The 20,787-nt window shown below is 42.9% G+C and overlaps 2 protein-coding genes across 5 annotated transcripts in view; both read right to left on the bottom strand.

The window, feature by feature from the left end:
- Positions 1-9,191, bottom strand: part of FADS6 (fatty acid desaturase 6) — a 97,345-nt gene extending 88,154 nt beyond the window's left edge. Inside the window, exon 1 of the mRNA XM_085885382.1 lies at positions 8,850-9,191. Coding sequence (XP_085741508.1) covers positions 8,850-9,015 — 166 coding nt within the window. The 5' untranslated portion in view covers positions 9,016-9,191. The remainder of the gene's footprint in view (positions 1-8,849) is intronic.
- MOSMO (modulator of smoothened) overlaps positions 1-20,787 on the bottom strand; it is a 79,810-nt gene that overhangs the window by 39,704 nt on the left and 19,319 nt on the right. Inside the window, exon 4 of one of the 4 annotated variants that reach the window (XM_085885385.1) lies at positions 11,449-12,633. The exons of the other annotated variants lie outside the window; for them this stretch is intronic. The gene's annotated coding sequence lies outside the window, so the exon portion shown is untranslated. Of the gene's footprint in view, positions 1-11,448; positions 12,634-20,787 lie in introns of those variants that run through there. 4 annotated transcript variants of the gene reach the window in all.

Genomic DNA, 20,787 nt, shown 5'->3' with positions numbered 1-20,787 from the left:
TGGCAAAGTTCCTTAACCTTGCAATTGCCTCTTAAATTATTTACCTATTAACTTTTCCATTGCCCGTTGTTAATAACAAAAGAACTGAGGCAGAAGCAAAAACAAAAAGTACATTTTAAGTTCTTATAGCAGCGATGAAATGTGATGATCACAAAAAGCTGAAGGTGAATGAAGTGTGGGAGTTCAATTCCCCATCAACTTCCATTCTGCAATTGATGGCAGAGCATGATGTCACCACATGGAAACTATTCCATCTTGGCAAAAGGTATATCATTATGTAAAAGAATGGCATGACTTTATGTTTAATGATGTATTACAATGCCTATAGGGTTATGCCTGTGTGGTCAAGAAGGGATGACCAGGGGCACAATCAGAATTTTTCTCAAGGGTTGTCAGGCATTTGGGGTTACATGGCCTGTCAAGTAGCACAAATGTATAGATTCACAGTAGTATGGGAGGGGCCAAGAGGTCTATTTGTGGACATTGCAATTTGTATTATGGCCATGGGGTAAGGCTTGGACTAGTGGATACCCAATCTCCCCCATTGTACCTTTGGACACTATTTTGTCAGCAACTTAATGCTAAAAAATTTTTTTACTGAAAGTTGCACAGAAAGCATGGGTTTGTTCAACATACATGACTCACGAGCAATCCTGTACCAAGGTCATGGAAGATTTGGATTTTATCAGCGTGACCTTGAAAAATCTCTCAATTTTAAAGCAATACAGGATTGCCATAAGCATGCCAGAACAGAGGGGGGGAGGGGGGCAGGTGGGCCAGTTGGCATGGGCCTACGATTTTGAGGGGGGCTTAATGTTAAACAAGTAAAGGAACAAAAAATTACACACTTACATTGATTCTTGCTTTATTGGTTAATATCAAAATATTACTACCAATATTATATAATCTATTGGCCAGTGGGTGGAAGCAAAATTACTTTACATGGACTTACGTGGACTTTTTGATTTTTCGTGGCACCTTTGGCAGTTAGATGAGAATGAGTTGTTACAAAAAGCTAATCAGCTTCAGTGTCCTAAAACGAATTAAGTCATACTTTCAGTCCATAATGGTGCAAGAACGTTTGCATGAATAAGCAATTTTGACCAACAGTGACAAGGCAAAGTTGCTTGATTTTTTCTGGTGTAATTGATGAATTTGCCCAAAGAAAAGCACGGAAAGCATTTCTGAATGTGAAGAAGTGATGACCATTTCTGAACTGAAATTCTGAATACAGAATAAACATGAATGTACGATTGAATTTACTGCTTCTTATTACAATACTGTACTCTATTGTCTTATATACATTTTGAATAAAATTACTTCCATTAACTTTTTTATAAATCGTTCCAGTTCTTTTATTCTATTCTGTTACTTGTAAGTACATGATGTACACTACATGTACATGTATATACCCATACATAAATCACATGTATACATAAATCATATACATACATAAATCACAAAAATACTTAATATTAAATAGGCAGTTTGAAATGGGGGCCCACATTTCCAATCTGGCCTGGCCCTATTACCAGCTTTGCATGGGCCTGGCCATAAGAGGCAGCAAAATTCCGGCTCTGCATGCCTTTGATGTGACGAGCTCCCCATCAGACCAATGACCGAATCATACAGTTGTTGAATATGATAACATAACACAAGTCATATCACATGATGACAGTAAAGAATACGACAATTTAGAGCACAAAATGCTGACAAAAGCAAAAAGAAAGATTTTCCATGGAAAATTTATTCTTCTAAATTTGAGGGTTAACTTCTTAAGGGTCAGGTCAGGTATGGGAGCATGTGCCAGAACAGCGCGTCGCTGCGTCCACTTTCCGCCGGTACTCCAGGGGCCTCCGTCTGGCCATCCCCCAGGCAGATGCCAGGCCCATCCCCATCTCCTTGAGATGATGGTCAACCTGCTGCAACCATGAGGCACGTGGTCGGCCCACTGGCCTCCTCCACTCATGAGACTCCCTCGCTGAGAGAATCTGGTGAGCAGGATCAGCGTCAGGAAAACGAGCCACATGTCCATACAGCCGCAGCTGACGCTCACGGACTATGCAGGTAACAAATCTCATCCGAGTCTCTCTCAGCAACCGCTCGTTGGACACAAAATCCGACCAGCAATAGCCAAGGATTCTCCGAAGAGACCTGGTACCAAAGGAATTAAGTCTCCGTCTCAGATCCTTGGTCAAAGTCCAAGTCTCGCACCCATAGAGCAAGACTGGAAGTACCAAGGACCTGAAGACTCGGACTTTCGTCCTCCCGCACAGGTACCGGCAGCGCCACACCCCATGATCCAGTGAATCCATGACTCCCCAGGCCCGACCCAGACGTCTATTGACCTCCGGCTCACAACCTGCGGAGACATGAATATCACTGCCAAGGTAAGTGAATCTATCCACGACCTCAACATCCTCACCACAAACAGACACAGACAGGACAGCAGCATCCAAGATGTCACCGAAAGCCTGGATCTTTGTTTTGACCCAAGAAATCCGTAATCCCAACGGCTCCGACTCCTCATTCAGCACCTCGAGGGCCCCCAAGAGGATGTCTAAAGTCTCCGCAAAGATGACTGCATCATCTGCAAAATCAAGGTCCGAGATCTTGACATTGCCAAACGATGCACCGCAACTTGATCTCTCCGACATCCTCCCAAAAATCCAGTCCATACAAGTGCTGAAAAGTGTGGGGGCAAGTACACATCCCTGACGAACTCCAGTAACAACTGGAAATAAGTCAGAGGCGGTACCACCACACTTCACAGCACTCTCAGTACCAGAGTAGAGTGGCTTTGTTAAGTGGCTTTGTTTAAGTGGCTTTGTTTCCCTGTTTATAACTTTAAAAGATGCTGCAAGATGTCTGGAATATTTATCGATCTCATAAATTATTCTTTATCTTATTGAAAGTGATTCCATTGATGTGCGAGAAACGGGGTTTTGCAATTGTGTGTGCGTGTGCGTGTGTGTCCGGGCCGTATCTTTTTTAACATTTGAGCTTTTGTTATCAAACTTTCAACAAAGCTTTATTATGAGAATATAGAGAAGACAAAGTAATAATTTGGTCAAAAGGTCAAAGGTCAACGTCACAAATTGTCAATTTTCATGCAATTGACCTGAAAAAAAAATGCAGACGGTCACTGGATTGGTCACCAATCAAAAGCCAGTTAAGGGGATCCGTTTTGCACCCTTTTTATGTAATGCTCTGATGTTAGCTGATTTCCAAGCAGATGAAAGATGACCCATGGTAAATGACAGGGTGAAAAGGGCAGAGAGGAAGTGAAAGAGCACCAGAGCAGGTTTTTAGGACACATGAGCTGATGTCGTCTGGTTCAGCTGCAGTCAGAGTCAAGGGTTGCCAGAAACTTTTCCACCTTTTCAGGTGCAAAAGACAGAATTTAGGAGCAGTTGGGTATGACTTGGAAGGATGGGTACAGAAAGGGAGAGGATAACGACACAAGATTTTGAAGCAAACACAGAAATGAGGCCTTTGACCTGAGGTTGCCTTCAGTCAGATTTACCTTCCAGGAGAAGAATGCAAGTTGTTTTAAAGCAACTGCCTCACTCTATGATTCAGAATTCCAAGAGTGGTAGGATGGGATATATAATTGAAGATGAGGTGGGATTAATCTGTGCATAAGAGAAAACAGATTTCTGTGGAAGAATTCCCAGACTGAATTAATATCAGAGGCAGGGGATATAGGAGGAGACCAGTCCTGGAGTGTATTAAAATAATTATATATATATATATATATATATATATATATATATATATATATATGTATGTATATATATACATATATATTGGCCTGCCTGTTTGTCTGTCCTTTATGCAAGCACAAACCATTTGACCTAGAGTGACCAAGAAAGAGTGTGTAGCACACAGGATCTGTAACAACACTGCATTTAACTGTAACTGCAACATGAACAAGTGTTCGATTTTTGATGAACAAGTGGCGCAATTCTAGATTTTGGTGCATTTTTCCTGAAAATTGGTCCCATCATTTTCTGCCACATGAGGTCCCGTCATGTGCGTAATGGTAATGTGTTTTTTGCAGTTTTCGAAAATCCCAACTACTTTACCATGCCACCAAAGAAACGGGCAAGTTTGGGCAGATATAAATCAGCAGCCAGAAAAAGAAAAGAAGCCTGGAAGCAGACAATCACGCCTTGAAGCTGACCGTGAACAACATGCAACAGCCAGAGCAAGAGAAAAACCTCCAAGAAAGACAATCACATCTTGAAGCTGTCCGAGAAAGTGTACCAGCTGTCAGAGCAACTAGAAACATCGCAAGAAAGACAATCTCCTCAGAAAAAAACCCCAAAACAATTAATAAAATTCAGCCTTTTGTCTTAAACACATCGGGGGAAATAATGTGAAATTTATCCCAGGCAACACTGGGTACCTCTGCTAGTGCAGTCATATATACATACACACTATACTGTATATACGCGAAGCGCAACTGTAGAAGCAGGTCACATTTTATAAACCACGAATATGCAGGGGTCGCGAATGTCAAATCCGCACATGTCGGGGTTCCACGGTATACATAATCAGTATATACAAAGAAAGGGCCGGATTAATATCAGAGCACATAGGGCACGTACCTCAACCCCCATCGTTGTGGGGTCCAGCCTGAAAAAGGTTGGGTTTTTTTTGCAGGGGAAAAAAAAAATCTGAAAAAGCATTTTATTACATGTTTTCATGCACATAATCAAGCTGGTGCAATAATTAGTAGGTGATTGAAGGTGAACTTGTCCATACAAACTTCCAGACATCAATAATTTTTAAACTTCTCAATTTGGCCGTTTCAGGTCGGCCCTGCACTTACCATGCACATGTATTTATTTTGATTATAATTTTTGTCCATGATCATAAATCATAAATTTTTACTACTCGTGCTTTAGCTAAATTAGCATTGCTGTTTCAAAAATAAGTCGTCACTTTTGGTGGGGTGGAGAGGAGCAATGGCCCTCCACTGAATGACTGCAATTTGTTGTTACCACGTGTTTTCATGCACACAATAGTGAAACACAATCAGGCTTAGGTGATAACCAGCAAGTGACTGAAGGCCAACTTGTCCACACAAACCTAGTGACATGTAGGATTTTGGTCATTTCAGCTAGGCCCTGTGTTTCACTTACAATTTTATTCTCATTTTTGTCCATGACTAAGCTGTTTCAATTTAGAAATTCCACAAGGAGTGCTGCAACCAGGTGCCCAGCGGCAACGAAAAGCAAAGGAGAAATCGAACCAGATGATGGAAATTCTTGCAAAAACTCCAAGACTGATTGTTTTTTTTGAGACTTAACCCAGCATGTCAGCAGACACAACATCATGTATGTCGTCTGACCCCAATCATGAAACTGACAAAGAGGATGAAGGGAAAGCTGGTCGAGAGCAAAAGCCTGCTGATGGAGCTGAGAACGGTGAATCAGTCTTGAATGCCCCTTGCTAAGAGAAGACTAAGCCCAATCGACAGATCCAGAGAATGGTTTCTGATGGAGGAATCTTGCATCGACTTGTGGTCAAACCTAGACCACTAGTTGTGCCACAATAAAATAAATATGCTGGGAAGTACTGTGCGTCAAAACGATTTTACTCACCGACCCAAGATCAGGCCAAAAGGCGCTATCGTTTTTCCAAAACAAATGTTTTATACCTTTCAACAAAATGGACGAGGCCACAAACGAAGTTGGCTGCTGTACTGCCCATAAAATGGTACTGTAGATTGTTTTTATTGCACTTTGATGTCGTCACATACTAACAAGTTCGCTGGTTATGAAGGTCTCTGTGACTGGAAAAAGCTGATGAGAAAACGAGCCACCACAAAGAGTGCGAAGGGCACAGAAATGATTCTTCTGTACATCTTGCACTGCAAGAGATCATCTCATCATGTAAATTGGCAGTTGGAGAAAGAAACTGAACAAAAGCAAAAATATTGGTTTGATGCGTCTAAGCCACATTGTGGCAGTGGTGAAGTTTCTGGCTGAGAGGGGATTGTTGTTCAGAGGAGACAAAGAGATCCTTGGTTCAAAACGTAATAGCAATTCTTCGCTGTCCTGGAACTTATTGCTGAGTATGACTCATTCTTTGCCAATCACATTGCTGAATTTGGTCAGAAGGGCAAGGGGAATCAATCATAACCCTCTTCAACAGTCTATGAGGAAGTGAGAAGAATTACGTCAGAAAGAAAATCAGGACGGATATCAATAACAAAATTATTGGAAGAGCAAATTATTTCTCCATTTCTGAAGACAACCCCGGATCTCACCCATGTCTATCAACAAACGATCATCGTGAGATATGTCATGGATGGGGATCCTGTTGAATGATTCCTTACATTTCTGCAACTTCACCATCAGAAGGCCTCGACATTAGTTCAACCTCTACTTCAGTTCCTTGAAAAGCAGTCGAGCAACTTCTCAGATTGTTGTGGGCAGTCATAAGACAATCCCAGCAATATGTCAGGACAGTATTCTGGCCTTCAGGCTTGACTCAAAACACTAAAACAGCTAATCCTCTTGCACAGTATGGGCCCTGTGCTGGTCATTCACTTAACCTTGCTGGTGTTTCTGCTGCTTCTTCCGGCACAGAAGCTGCAAGTTTTTTGGGGGGGATTCAACCAAAAGTTCTATACATATTTCTCAGATTCAACTCATTGATAGCAGGTGTTGTGTTCAAGTCTGAAAGAACATGGTGGTGGATTAATAGTCAAGTCTTTGTCTAAGACCTGATGGTCAGCACAAGCAAATGCAAAAAAGCACGAGCAGTTGCTGCAAGATCATTCAAGCAGCTTTGAGAGGTAATGCAAGAGGCGCAGAGCAGAAACCCGGTGCCAGACATGAAGCCAAGAACTTGGCTCCCACAACGGATCATCTCAAAACAGCATTCGTTTGCCATATGTAGAATACTATTCCAGTCTGTTTGGATAATATGAGAAAGGCACTGCAAGCTTTGGATGTAGATATGAAAACCATCTATCATCTTTTCTGAAAGCATTTCTGGTATTGTTACGTGACCGCTTTAAGGACTTTGAGAAGCAAGCAAAATTAATTTCAGACAAGTCAGAATACAAAGCAACCAGGAGCCGCATTGTTCAGATGAGCAGACAATATGACTACAAGGAGTCAATAGAAGAGACAGTCTTCTCGGTTGGAGAACGCTTCTGCAGTGAGACATTCTTGGTCATAATGAGCGAGCTTGTAACAGATTTGGCTGCCAGATGTTCTGCGTATGAAACGTTTACAGTTAAAAGCTAGATGTTGTGGTAAATTTAAATTCTTGTAAATGCATATAAATGAACGATTAAAATTGACAGTTACATGTTATAAGTTTTGTGCAACACGGATTGGTAAATTGTGATATAAACAGCTTGATGTAATGAGCTGATTTTGACTGTAGATGGCAGTATTGTACTGTAAACTGCTTGGTGAGATTCGTGAAAGTGCTGGAACGTTTTCAGCTGAAACTTCCAGAATAGACTAGATTCGTATTTGATGGAAGACACGGGATTGTTCTGTGATACTACATAAACCCGCGAGAGGGAGGTGTAGAGAGATGGGTGATATGTGACGAGCTGTGCGTTTCCATCGTCCCCGTGCTTGATTTAACTCCGAGTGAACAAGGTGTTAATGTCCAGGGCGGTTGTTAACATGTGGAGCCAGCCAATCGTAATCAGGTTGATTAAAACTCATTAAGATTGTGTCTTCTTCTTCTTCTTCTTTCGGCTGCTCCCGTTCGGGGTCGCCACAGCGGATCATCCGTATGATCCGCATAGTGATTTGGCACATGTTTTACGCCGGATGCCCTTCCTGACGCAACCCTGGTCGCCTCTTACGACACAGGGATATGGTACACCTATTTTAACCGGGGTATACACCGGCCCAGTATACTGGTACTCATTTGTGTATTGATTGTGTGTATTGATTGATTGATGACTTTGTGTATTGATGACATTTGTGTATTGATGACTCATTAAGATTGTGTATTGGGAAATAATTCCTTTGAGCTCTTTAATCATCTGGACGGGCCATTGTAAGAGAGGACACCGTGACTGGAATCGATTTTTTGTGGATTTTGGTGACGATCCGAATCCAGAGACAAGAATTTTGGAAGTGATTCTTCACCATTGAATGATCGGTCTGATAAGATATCTGAAAAAGTTGAGGACGGATTCGGACGAAACTTGGTGGATGAGTTGGTTAGGTGACAAGAACAAGCCGATTCGATTTAAGTTCAGATCCAAGTCCATATTTTGGCCTATCAGTCGGCGACAAAGTAAACTGTTCAGCCTTGCAGAGGTATGTGCTCCACCGAGTTATGCTCCCGTCTATTTCTGTTGTTCTTTTTGTTCAGGTACGTGCCGATGCATTCTCTGTTCTAACTCCTCCTCAAGAATGTAAACAAAAAGTTATCATTATTATTATTATATGCTTCAATGCCATATGAACAGCTCACTGCATTGCACCTCCTCAGCAATTTAAAGTGAATACTGCGACAGCTCGACCTTGAAGATGTCAAAAATGAATTTGCAGCTTTAAAGTCTCGCAAATGCCTCCTCTGAAAAAGTCTTCCTTTGCAAGCAGGAATCATAAATTTCCCATGGTAGGTATAAACACATTTTAACGTTTTATCTAATTTACACACACACATACACACACACACACACACACACACACACACACACACACACACACACACACACACACACACACACACACACACACACACACACACACACCTTTCCAATATATAATCATACTTATAAAGAGAGCAAATGGTGACTAGTAAAGTCGTATGTGACATCATAATCATGTTGCGCATGGCGTGTTTGAAGGTACCAGGCAGCAGGAGAGCCAGGCCAGTGCAAAGACCGAGCCAATCGGCCCCGTATCTGTCCCACCAACTGCTGCTCCGGATCTGCGCGCGGACAAGGCAGGACAGCTCGGACATCGCCGCCTCAGGCCCACCCGGAGGACCTTTTCCCGCAGTGCGTTCTTTCTCCATTGCCGATACCTGCCGCCGGTGTGTCCCCGCGTCCTCGTCCTCAGTTCGTCTAAAAGCGACCGTCCTCCTCCCGCCCCGCTCGGATCATCTCCGCCCGGTGTGGTGATGCCAATGTCAGCCGGGCCGACCCTTCCCTCCCAGAGACTGTGGTAACGTTTCGGGGGGATAGGGAGGGTGTGCTTGAGAGCACAATGTGCACGTCATTTCCCACGCCTCTCCATTTAGTACCGATTAATGAATACACCGGCGCCATTCCAGGGGACAATGTCGTTTCCGAGGTGCGCGCTGTTCGACGTCCTGAGAGTTGTGCATGAAAATGTCCGTTTGTGTTTCCTCAGAGTGAAGCGATTTTGCTTCCTTCAGCCCTTCGCCCTCAACCTGTCACCAATGACCGTATATCGTCGTCATTATCAGCAATCTCCCTTTTTTTTTCTTTTTTTTTCAGTGAATTGGCTGTTTAATAAGAACATGCGTGAGCAGAATCATGGATTTCCTCAACATTTCTCCGGAACCGACTGGTTGAAGTGGAACTGCTGTGTCTGCGAAATGTTAAATGAGGACACGATCCAAATGGCAAGGGTTTGGGTTTGGGTTGTTTGCCAGGGTTCTCGGATCGGTCAGAATGATCCACACTGAAAAACCATTCACCCGTCCCAAATGGGTCACGTGGCCCGTCATGTGCATCCTCCCCCCCCCCGCCCCCCAAACTCAAAAGGTGTCACGTGGTCCGTCACGCCTGGTCGATGTTTGTTCACACCAAGACAAACAAGTTGTCCTGTGTTTTGCGCAAAAATAATTCCGAGATAACACTTTTCTGAAACCCTTTTCTCAATTATTGCATTTGTAGGGTCCGAGCTGGTCGTGAATAATTAATTAATCAATCAATTAATTAATTATTCATCCTCCGTGGACTGTTATTCACTGTACTGATCGAGCATCGGTGCAGGTAAACAACAGCTGATAAGAGTCGGTCTGGTGTTGGCTTAACGGTTTAAGCTGGCTGTCTTGAGATCCTAAGGTCTTGAATTGGAGCCCCCTTTGTGTCGGGTTCGTTGAATTAACCTCCTTCCGAGGTCGGCAAAACGAGTACCAGCGGACTGGTAACAGGGGGGGGGCACTGCATCAGAGGCACAGCTGCGCCCCCCAGAGAATGATGCAGCCAAGAAGGCACAAGCTGCAGACGAAAAAAAACAAAAGCTGCGAAGAGTTCAAACGGAATCAAATTGTGTATTTCGAGAGACGCACCTGTCCCACAGGATGGTGCACAGGTGACAAACTCACCTTCGCGTGCTGTCAAAGGTAACCGTTTTGCTCCGACATGGGGGGTTAAAACCTGAAACGTCCTTGTAATGCTTCATGGCGGACAACTAAATTGTTTTTCTTCTCGTTGGTTGTGCCACCTATGTCGACCGCTGGTTACCATTGACATTTTGGTCAATTTGTGTCTGCACAGAGTAGGCTAAAGTCGGCCCTGAACACATGGAGGCAGCTCGTATTACACGTCATCTTTATTCAATTGAGTCCTCCAAAGCAGGGACGGTTAGAATGTCAGTACGTCGATAAAGTATGTACTGGAAAACCACAAAAAAAACAAGTCTTGGCGAGGGTCTCCTGCAATCTCTGCTTGCTCTTGTCCACTTTTGTGCTGGAATTAGCAACTACATTTTAACAGCTTCAATAGTCTGGGTTCCATTCCTGACTATAAACTGTCGGGTTGGTGATTTGCAGGCAGCGAGATGCATCCGTGTGTTTGCGCAGTCTCCCTGATAGACGTTAAGCCGGATATCCCACCTGCCGGCAGAAGTTGGTGCACGTTATCGATCCAGTTGTCAGCACGCAACCCAAATTAACCAAAGACAACAACTAGAACGGCATTCTTCGACGTCTCGACATGTGTCCGCAAACATTATTACATCATTATACATACTTATCCCAAGTCTGATTTAAAGCCCTTCAAGCTGTTCTCAAGTATCACGTGGTCACCTGACGTGACTTCTGACCTTTGACCTCTTGATGCCAAAATCTAATCGGTTCATCTTTGCATCATAATGTATACGTACATCAAGTTTGGTCAAAATGCCTTCACTGGTTCACAAGTTAGCTCGGTAACAGGATTTTCACCAAATGGGATATCTGACCTTTGACCCCCATAATCTAATCATTTCATCGATGAATCATGACATAAACTTGGACCAAGTTTGACTTGCATCCCTTGAGCCGTTCTTAAGTTATCGCGGAAACGAAAGCCTATCACGGACGGACAGTCAGACAGGCAGATAGACAATCCAAAAACATAAAGCCTCTGGGGACTTCATCATTCGACTTTGGTCACATATACTGTAATGGATTTGTGTGTGTGTGTGTGTGTGTGTGTGTGTGTGTGTGTGTGTGTGTGTGTGTGTGTGTGTGTGTGTGTGTGTGTGTGTGTGTGTGTGTGTGTGTGTGTGTGTGTGTGTGTGTGTGTGTGTGTGTGTGTGTGTGTGTGTGTGTGTGTGTGTGTGTGTGTGTGTGTGTGTGTGTGTGTGTGTGTGTGGGTGTACATCATTGAGGCTCCTGGAAGAACTAGTACAAGTACACTGAATGGATCAGGACAAAAGGAAAAACAGAGAGGAGGGGCAACAGAGTTGAAGATACAGGAGACTCAAGGAGGAAAAGTGAAGATTTGAAAGGAGGGATTGGGAAGGAGGTGGGAGGTTTATGAGGGTGTAATAGATCATGGATTTGGAGTGGGGACGATCTGAGATGGTGGGGAACAGCCGTCTTGAAGACCTGGAGGGAAGAATTAAATTGAAGAGAATGTGGAAATTGGTTTCACAGGTTGGAAAAAAAAGAGGAACAAATGAGGGGAGGTGAGCAGTGATCCTGGATCTAGGGAGTTTTTTGTTTTTTTGGATACCTTTTCAAGGCTCGTATGAGAGCTAACACACAACACACAGCAAGGGGGGGGGGGCATGCAACAAGACGGGAAGGACAAAACAGTGAGGAACAGAGACATTAGGAGATCTGTGGAAGGGAGAGGGATGGGGCGGGAAACATGGGGTACACAAGATGGACATTACAGGGACTTTCAGGAAGGAAAGCAGGGAATTTGAAGGAGGGTTTGGGGTGGATTAACGGGGGTGGAAAAGATCGAGGATTTGGATGAGAGACAATAAGAGGTGGTGAACAGCTGTTTTGAAGGCATGGAGGGAATAATGGGATTGAACAGAGTGTGGGAGTTTATTACAAAGGTGGGGAAAAAAAAGAGGAATGAAAGCGTGAAGGTGAGCAGTGATTCGTGATTTTGGTAGTTTTACCAGAAGGAGGTTGTTGGCGGACCTTGAGCACCCTGCGGAAATATGGTGGGAACAAATCGCAGACAGAACAGGGGGGGGGGGGTGGGGGGCGAGACCAGAGAGGAGGCAGTGGAAGACAGAAAAACCACCGACCTGCCTGCAGTGAGAAAGTGAGAGGCCCAAAGACCAGCCTCATCACGGGAGATACCAATGATCCAAAATACTTTAGTTTCCACAGCGTGAAACCGAGAAAGGTGTGAGGCAGGAGCACCAGCCCAGAGGGGAGAGCAGTGCTCCATCTCGTCCATGAGCAAGACCCCAAAATTTCATGGATTGGTATCACCTGGGGGGAGTAAAGGCCACTATGATTTTCTGAAAGTACATGTTCTATAGTTTCAGAAAATCCCATAAGCCAAGGCTGGATCCACGGTTTAATTGTAAAAAAAAAATCGGCCTTTGAATGTTGGCATGTGCGTTCGAATTTGAGGATAAAATTTTGGGGTAGAGGAAATAAAAAATGCAATATCTCAATAAGTAGAAGGAATAATTAAACAAATGACCACTCATATTTTTGCTAATCAAAAGTTTTATTTATTATAATTATTTTTATGCAAATTAGGTCATTCTCAAGGTCACCAGAGGTCAAAAGGTCATTACTTTTGGCGGGTGCCTAAAATCTGGATACCCATTTAAGAAATCACCATAAAAACATCCAAAAATGGTATTTCCTGATTCAAAATTAGTCTTATTATAGCTAAAGGAGCTCAAAACCATTTAAAGAAAACAAAATGAGGTTATACCTATCAACAGAGATAGGACATGGAATAATTGCAGACATAAATTTCAAAAGAGGAAAAAAAATGTACGATTTGAGGTGGGGAAAATGAAAAATGCAATAACTCCACTAATATATGGAATTATGATCCAATATACCTTTTATTTTGCTGATTGTGGCTTCTGTTGCACAAACAATGTTTTATGCAAATTAGGTCATTACCAAGGTCACCAGAGGTCACTTTTGCATACAGCATGTGTCGCAGGTCATCATAGGTCATTGCTCAAAATACAGGTATAATTTGCTAGTAGGACCAGTTTGTCAGGTGGTTTTTTTGTTTTTGCTTTTGTTGCAAACTCCATCTACAGGTTTCTAAATGAATTAATTGGTACTTTTGTTTTCTAGCTCATTAGCAAAAGAAACCACTTGACATTTTGACTTTTGACACCTGTCATTGTAATGTAAAGCAATGATTAAATCATTTCTGTTGTGCAAGACATGAAAGCAATGATTGCTGGCATTATTCGGAGGATGTAGTCAAGGTAAGTGAGTTAACCTGGTGAAATAGATGTAGAAATGTCAACGCAGTTGAGATTAGGGCCTACTTCCAAGGTCAAGAACACATCCCATGTACATTGTACATGTACTACAATGTACATTTCTCAGTCTCCAGTCTAAATCTTGCAGATTGCAGGATGTTAATTCAGGAATTTGATATCAATATGCCACAAGATTATGATGATTCTTCTCAGCATGCATCTTTTAACCCTTTAGGCACAACACATAATTGAGCTTTTTACAGGTTTTTCACAGATTCTGACATTTTTGACCATGGTTAGGTTTTTCCTCGAATGAGATATAAAAAGTTGAAGATGATGTACTACAAGTGTTATTATTTTTGTTCCTTAGGCCTTTCTCCATAGGGTTAAAGTAGAAAATTTACCAAAATTGTGCAGATAATGGAAATTAACCCCTCCTTACTTGGACTATGACCAAAATCAATTAAATTCAATTTTGAGGCCCCTGTTGCTTGTATTGGCAAGGAACCTGGTGGAATAGTTGGAAACACCATTGTATAAGATAGCAAACTCACCAGATGAAGGTTTGTGAAGTTTTGCAAAAAAATGGGGGGGGGGGGGGGAGGAGTGGGTGTCATTCTTCGTTTGTCCCAGAGGGGCACCTAAATATGAGGGTGGGCTTCGGTGATATGGAATGATGCATGCGTGCGCGGGTTAAGGTGATACGGTTCCTAAAGGGTTAACATTACATTTGATATAAAATCAATAAGATGCTTTTAAAATTACATCCCTACGACGATGCTTCCTTTGGTTTTTCAGGGTCGTGAAGTGCATTTGAGCGAACCCTACTTCATGATGGATGAGGATGAACAGGGTGTTCCTGCTGAAAGACAAGTTGGTGCTGACCAGGGGAACATTGAAGTACAGAGGAAAAAGTTGTGCAAGTCTTGTATTTTTGATTGCAATGATCGTAACCCTGAACTCAGTTCACCAAAGGGCTGAGACTCGTGGACAAGACTTGTTCAAGCTCCTGAAATTAGGGGTAATCATCATATTCTCATGATTGCTGCGAAAGCTGAATCTGGTCGCGTTCCAGAGGTGTTTTATCATAACCAGTGTCGAAATCGTTTCATTAAAAAGAGAGAGATTGGATGACATAAATGAGAGCAAGAATACAGAGGATCCACCTGACGCCACTGCTTAGCCAAAGATCTTTCATAGGAGAGAATCAGCGGCTCCATTTGCATCTACTGTGTATGACCCTGTCTGCATATTCTGTCTGAAAAGTAGCAAATACTTGAAAGGGACAAATACAAGAGACCAACTGCTTAAATGTGTAGATCTCCGTGCCGACGGGACAGGACAGAAAGGTCAAGGTCGAGGTCATGAAAAGGTCAAAATCGTCATCTTGCCAAAGTGCGGTAGAATTTTATCCAATTTGCATGCAACCAATGCCAAAATGTTGTGAATTCAATGCCAAATCTTGTGATATACGATATGACACAGGAAATTTAATGTTTTTAAGCCATCATAACACATATGAGATGGCAGATGTGGTATGGGATTAAATACCCTCACAATCAACGGTTTCTGGGGGGTGGGGGGGGGGCAAAATGTAGCGTTGGCGAAGGTATGCGCTCTATTGAGTGCCCCCGTTCTAGTTTCATTCTGTTATACCCTGATCTGTTCTGCATTCTGGCTCCTCCATGAGCCTGGACAATACAAAAAAAATCAAAATAATAACGGGTGAAAGAATTGAAAGTTTTTGCGGTGACGACGTTCTGTGTGTGATAAAATTTCAGAGAAGTTGCTTCAAGGGTTTGGAAATATAAGGAACAAACAAACAAATAAAAACCAATGTCACCCGCAGGGTGACCCGTATCTTGCCAAAAGGTGACCATGTGTGACTTCTTAAAGGTCACACTGAGGTGAACAGAGCTGCTATCCACCAGGAGCGACTCCTTGAGGAATATTTGCCTACGAGAGATTCCGATGAGAATCGTTCTACAGAGTAACCATGAAAAATATGCGTTTGCCTCATAACGTCACCAAATGACGTCATAATGTCTCAAGCTTGACATATCTAGAAAGCACTCATTGAGATGTTCAATTTGAAGTATTACACGATATGGTACCTAAGATTTCAAAATTTGACCTTGGAGTCAAAAACTTTCGACCTCCAGCACTAACCATGAAGGTCAAGGCCGATCGCCACCAAAAATTAATCAGCTGAGCACCAGACCATGAACTACATTCCCATGAAGTTTGAGGACGATCTGATCAAAATTACTCAAAAAATAAGGGTTTCGTCGACTCCCCTGATTTGCGACAGTGACCTTGACCTTTGACCTTGACCTTGACAATTTTATGCGCTGAAAGGGACCTCTATAGGCCTCTGATATGCGAAGTTACAAAAATTTCCAATGATAACTGTGCTCTGCAGAGTGATCGATACGTGATTACAGACAAACAAAAATAAAAAAAATAAAAAAAACCATACAAGCTAACATATCTTGCAAAAACTTCGTTTTGGCAAGATAAAAAGTAAATCAAACAGACAGTATTATATGTACAGTAGATACTTCTTTAATGGTTTTTGGCTGCTTATTTAGACTTAAGTATGGTGTTTGTATGGTAAGCAATCTCCTGAGCATACATACTGCCTCCACGCAGCTTTGTACAGGATCCCACAACAATGAAGGGGTTTTGCTTCCCAAATTGATTGAAAGATCTATCATCCCTTTTCCCCTTTCTACATCTGTATTTGTCTGTCTCGCCTTCCAGCCTAAGGGTTAATTTATTTGAAAGTAACAATGAGCAATTTTATTTGGCCATTCCTTTGGGTTTTCTGGCCGTTATATTTAATTTGGAGTTCTTTCGTGTTTGCGATTTCCTTTGTTGCAAACTTATATGTGCATTGTGTTTTGTGCTATCCTTCATTTAAAAAACTGATTTTTTTATTTTTGTGTTAATAAATTAGGGTGCAACGTCCTGATTGTGCAATCCATGCAGAGGATTATAAATAATTAATCAAATTAATATTTTGCAAAAATGTCTAGCCCTCGGTCAGTGGTCATGTCACAGATATAAATCCCTTAGACATGATCAGCAGCTTCTGCATGAGAAACAAATTCACCAATTAGGTAGTTCACATGTTTCCTTATACAAGATATACAGGTGTGTGTGTGCGTGTGTGCGTGTGTGTGTGTGTGGGTGTGTTAAACTCGGAAAACCATTCGACAAAGACACACGTGTAATACTGTTATGGATTTGGAAACCTTGTGCACACAAACAGCCAGAGTCCCCGTAATTCAGTTATTTCGATAAGTACGTGTTTATAGTTAGAATCCATCCCCTATGTCTAATGGGAATTTCGTGTGTGCGCTACGAGTTCTTTTTTAGTCAGGTTTACTACATATTTTACAACAACAACAACAACAACAACAACAAACGACAATGCCACCGTCCTGCACTCGACCCGGTCACCATTGCCCACGTGTTTTTGGCTGAAGGCGTGGGTGGAGCCTCCATCACCTCAGATCGAGGCTCCGCCCCAAGGCAGGGCATGGACGTTTCCTCCAACGAATGACGAGCACCACACGCATGCCCCAGCCAATCGGGAGGATGACGAGTTGTCCGACAACCCCTCGTCCAATCAGGAGGCGAGTGGCGAGGAAAGAAACCCTCCCACCTCAAAAAGAGTACAGTGGTTGTCAGGACCAGGGTTCGGCAGAGAGATCGTGGCGATTGCCGAGCGGTCTGTCGTCGTGGCTGAGTGGTTGTCGACGAGGGCTCTGCAGACGGTCGTGGTCATGGTTGGAGCGGTCTGCGGTCCTTTGGAGGGCAAGTCTGGTGACCGAGCAGCCAGGGTCGTGGGTTGTGGGTTCGAGTCCTACCGTGGTGGTTCGGGTCGGTGTGACCGCACGAGGCGGGATAGGTACCCTGGCCCAGCTTTACCGACTAAAGACCCACGGGTCCATTTCTTTTGTGTGTGTGTGCGTGTCCGTGGGCCCCGTCTTTTAGTAGGATTGTTAAGTGCTTTTGCTCATTGTACATTTCCTCCCCTTTTATTCGGATAACTCTGCTCTGTGTGTCCCCCTCCCCGATTATTGTTATAAGTAAACCCCTGTTAAATGTACCAGCTCGTTTTCTGTGTTTTCCTCCATTGGCCTAGCATGGTGCAGGTTTGAGAATTAGTAAGGCCGTTTGTGCCATAAATTGTTCATTTGGTCCGGCGCGGCTTTGGTATCTTCCGCTCTGTTACGCCGGATCTGAGTCGGTGATAGCGACCCGGTTCGGACAAAGTCGGTCGAGGGTGTGGTTTTCCCCGTTAGTTGGACGACGTGGGTGCTTAGGTATACTGAAATTAGGCAATTAACCCTACCCCACGCCGTCAAAATATGGGTGATCACGGTCTGCTAAGGGACCCGTGACCTTTCGGAGTTGTCCGAGAGTCACGAACTAAATTCCGGGTGTTCGGTGGGAGACGACTCCACTGCTCCACCTAGTGGTCATTTATCGCCACCGAACCCCAGCCCACAACAATACCTCCTTCGAAGAGTCTTGGTTCAAGAAATGACATCGTGACTATTTTTAGATCCTCATGGAGGATCTCAAAGTCTTACTCACGTTGTTGTTCTTCATCTTCTTCTTGTGGACTTTTTTGTTTCACAGCCTTCAGTTTTCATCGAAACTTCCTGAAACTTGGCATATTTATGTAAAAATACCCAGCGCAGACAGTCACCATCTCAGATTTTGAAAATTCCTCCAAGAAAAAAAAGTTATGACATCAAAATATCTCTGCTAATGGAAATCACCTAAAAAATTATCTCCGAAACTAGGCAAGCTTTTTGAATTCTGTTTGCGGGAATCGAACAGGGCATTAGCAGAGATGAACTAGAATGGGCATTCGGTAGAGCGCATACCTTCGCCTCCGCTACTTTTTTGTTCTTGGCATGAGAGTGGGGGGAACAGAACAGTGAACATTTTGGTGTTGGTTTCATGCAAATCGGTTTTGATTTGACCGTGTTATGACAAAAAAAACGCATATTTTGAAAGGTCGTGACCCCACTGACCTTTGACCCCCAACCGCTAACAAGGGTAATGACGTAATTGTGTCATGTCGCCCATCACAAGATTGGGCAATGAATTCTGAACATTTTGGCATCGGTTGCATGCCAATTAGATCAAAATTGACCGCGCTATGGTAAAAATACGAATTTGACCTTTCCGTGACCTTGACCTTTGACCCGATCGCTCCCAAAATCTAATCAAATGTTCCTTGGATAATAACCCATCATCCCACCAAATTTCAAGCGATTTGGTTTAATACTTTCTGAGTTATGCGAATAACAAACAAACACACACACACAAATAAATAAATAAATAAATAAATAAATACACAGCGACCAATACATAACCTTTCGTAGAATGCTAAGGTAATTACCGCACATATGATACATCACTATGATGTCATATCAATTTTTATGACGTCATTCCTATTTTTTGTTTCACAACTCAGAGTTTTCATCGGATCTTCATGAAACTTGCCATGTACTGTATATTATGCAGAAAGCCCATGCGCAGGCAGTAACCATCTCCGATTTTGGAAATTCTTCCTAGAAAAAAAGTTGACGTATAATTTCGCCTATACCATTATCTCCGAAACTAGGCAAGCTGTTTGAATTTTGTTTGTGGGAATCAAGCCGGGCATAAGCACAGATTATAATTTATTGCAAACCTGATACATCACAATGACGTCATATTCGTTTTTATGCCGTCATTATTAAGAGGATGAGGATCTTAGCTCATTTGAGCTTGTTTTCCCCCTCGGTCAGCCTTTGGCGATAGGGGTGGAGGAACTTTTTTATACAGGTTAAGAAATTTTCATGGTTTTTCAAAGACCATTCCACAGCATAACACATACGACCCCACATGCCTCATATGGAAGGTATTGACAAGGCGGAAGACATTTTTGCAAATAAAAAATAAAAAATAATTAAAAGGAGGGGTTTCAAAACTACTTTTGACATTTCTACAGAAGCATCTCAGACCTTTTTTTTTGTATACATAATTGAAGCTCATGGAAGACACACACACACACACACACACACACACACACACACACACACACACACACACACACACACACACACACACACACACACACACACACACCATTTCCCTGTGAGAGCGGGGGTTAGCCTTGCGGGCCCCATGACAATTATGGTTCCCTTTTTGAGGGAATGTTTTATGGCCGGATGCCCTTCTTCCTGCCAACCCTTTAGTCACCTCTTACGACACGCAGGGAAACGATGTACCTGTTCTAACCGGGGCACACACCCTGACCAGTACACTGGTACTCATTTCGCCAACCTCAGAAGGATAACAGGTTGAGTCAACCCCACCTGGTGTTAATTCAGCAGTCAACGAGGGCTCAAACTCAGGACCCTAGGACCCCAAGCCAGCCACCCTAACCACAAAGCCAACACCAGACGTAGGCTCATGAAAGACAGAGAGCAGAAGAGAAGAGAACAAAATGGAGAGGGGGAAACACCAACAACAGAATAGAAGTGAGAGTGAGATCAAAGAGAGGGGAAGCCACATGAGGATGAAAAATCTGAATGAAACACAGGAAGAAGAGGAAAGGGAAAAAAGTGGAGGTATGAAACAAAAATAGGTGAGGGAGAGGAAGGAAAGAGGGATCATTTGGAGTAGAAGATGGGGATGACATGGTAGTATTTTTTTTAATGGGGAAGGGGACCACTCCTCTCCGGGGGCAGGCATTTTTATATCACGCGAGATTACGTCCAGTCTATTGCTATAATTTCAAATCCTGCAAGATTACAAAAAAAAAAAGAGTAATCAAAGATTGCAGACCCTCTCTGGGACTGCTTTTGTGTGGTGTTTATGTAGTTTTGTGTGGTGTATTTTGCATGGTGTTTGTGTGTTCGGTAATTAATAAGAGGCATAATTATAACTGCCACTTTATAACTGCTGGCAGTGATGACCGGGGATCAAGACGTCCCGCTTTGATTGGACACCTGACCATGACCCATGACATTGTTTTTATTAATTATTCAATTGAATTTCGAATGGGATCAAAATAAATTCAATTCAAATCAGATGGAAGACCAAATAGGTACAGTCCTGCATTGGAGTAATCAGAAGGAACCCAAACAAGAAAAAAGCAAAGATGAAGTCA

This window comes from Eptatretus burgeri, chromosome 6 (genome assembly GCF_056783735.1).
Source record: "Eptatretus burgeri isolate ZD-2024b chromosome 6, Ebu_testis_v1, whole genome shotgun sequence".
NCBI lineage: Eukaryota > Metazoa > Chordata > Myxini > Myxiniformes > Myxinidae > Eptatretus > Eptatretus burgeri.
Note: the sequence above shows the minus strand (reverse complement) of the source record. Positions and strands in the feature narration are given on the sequence as shown.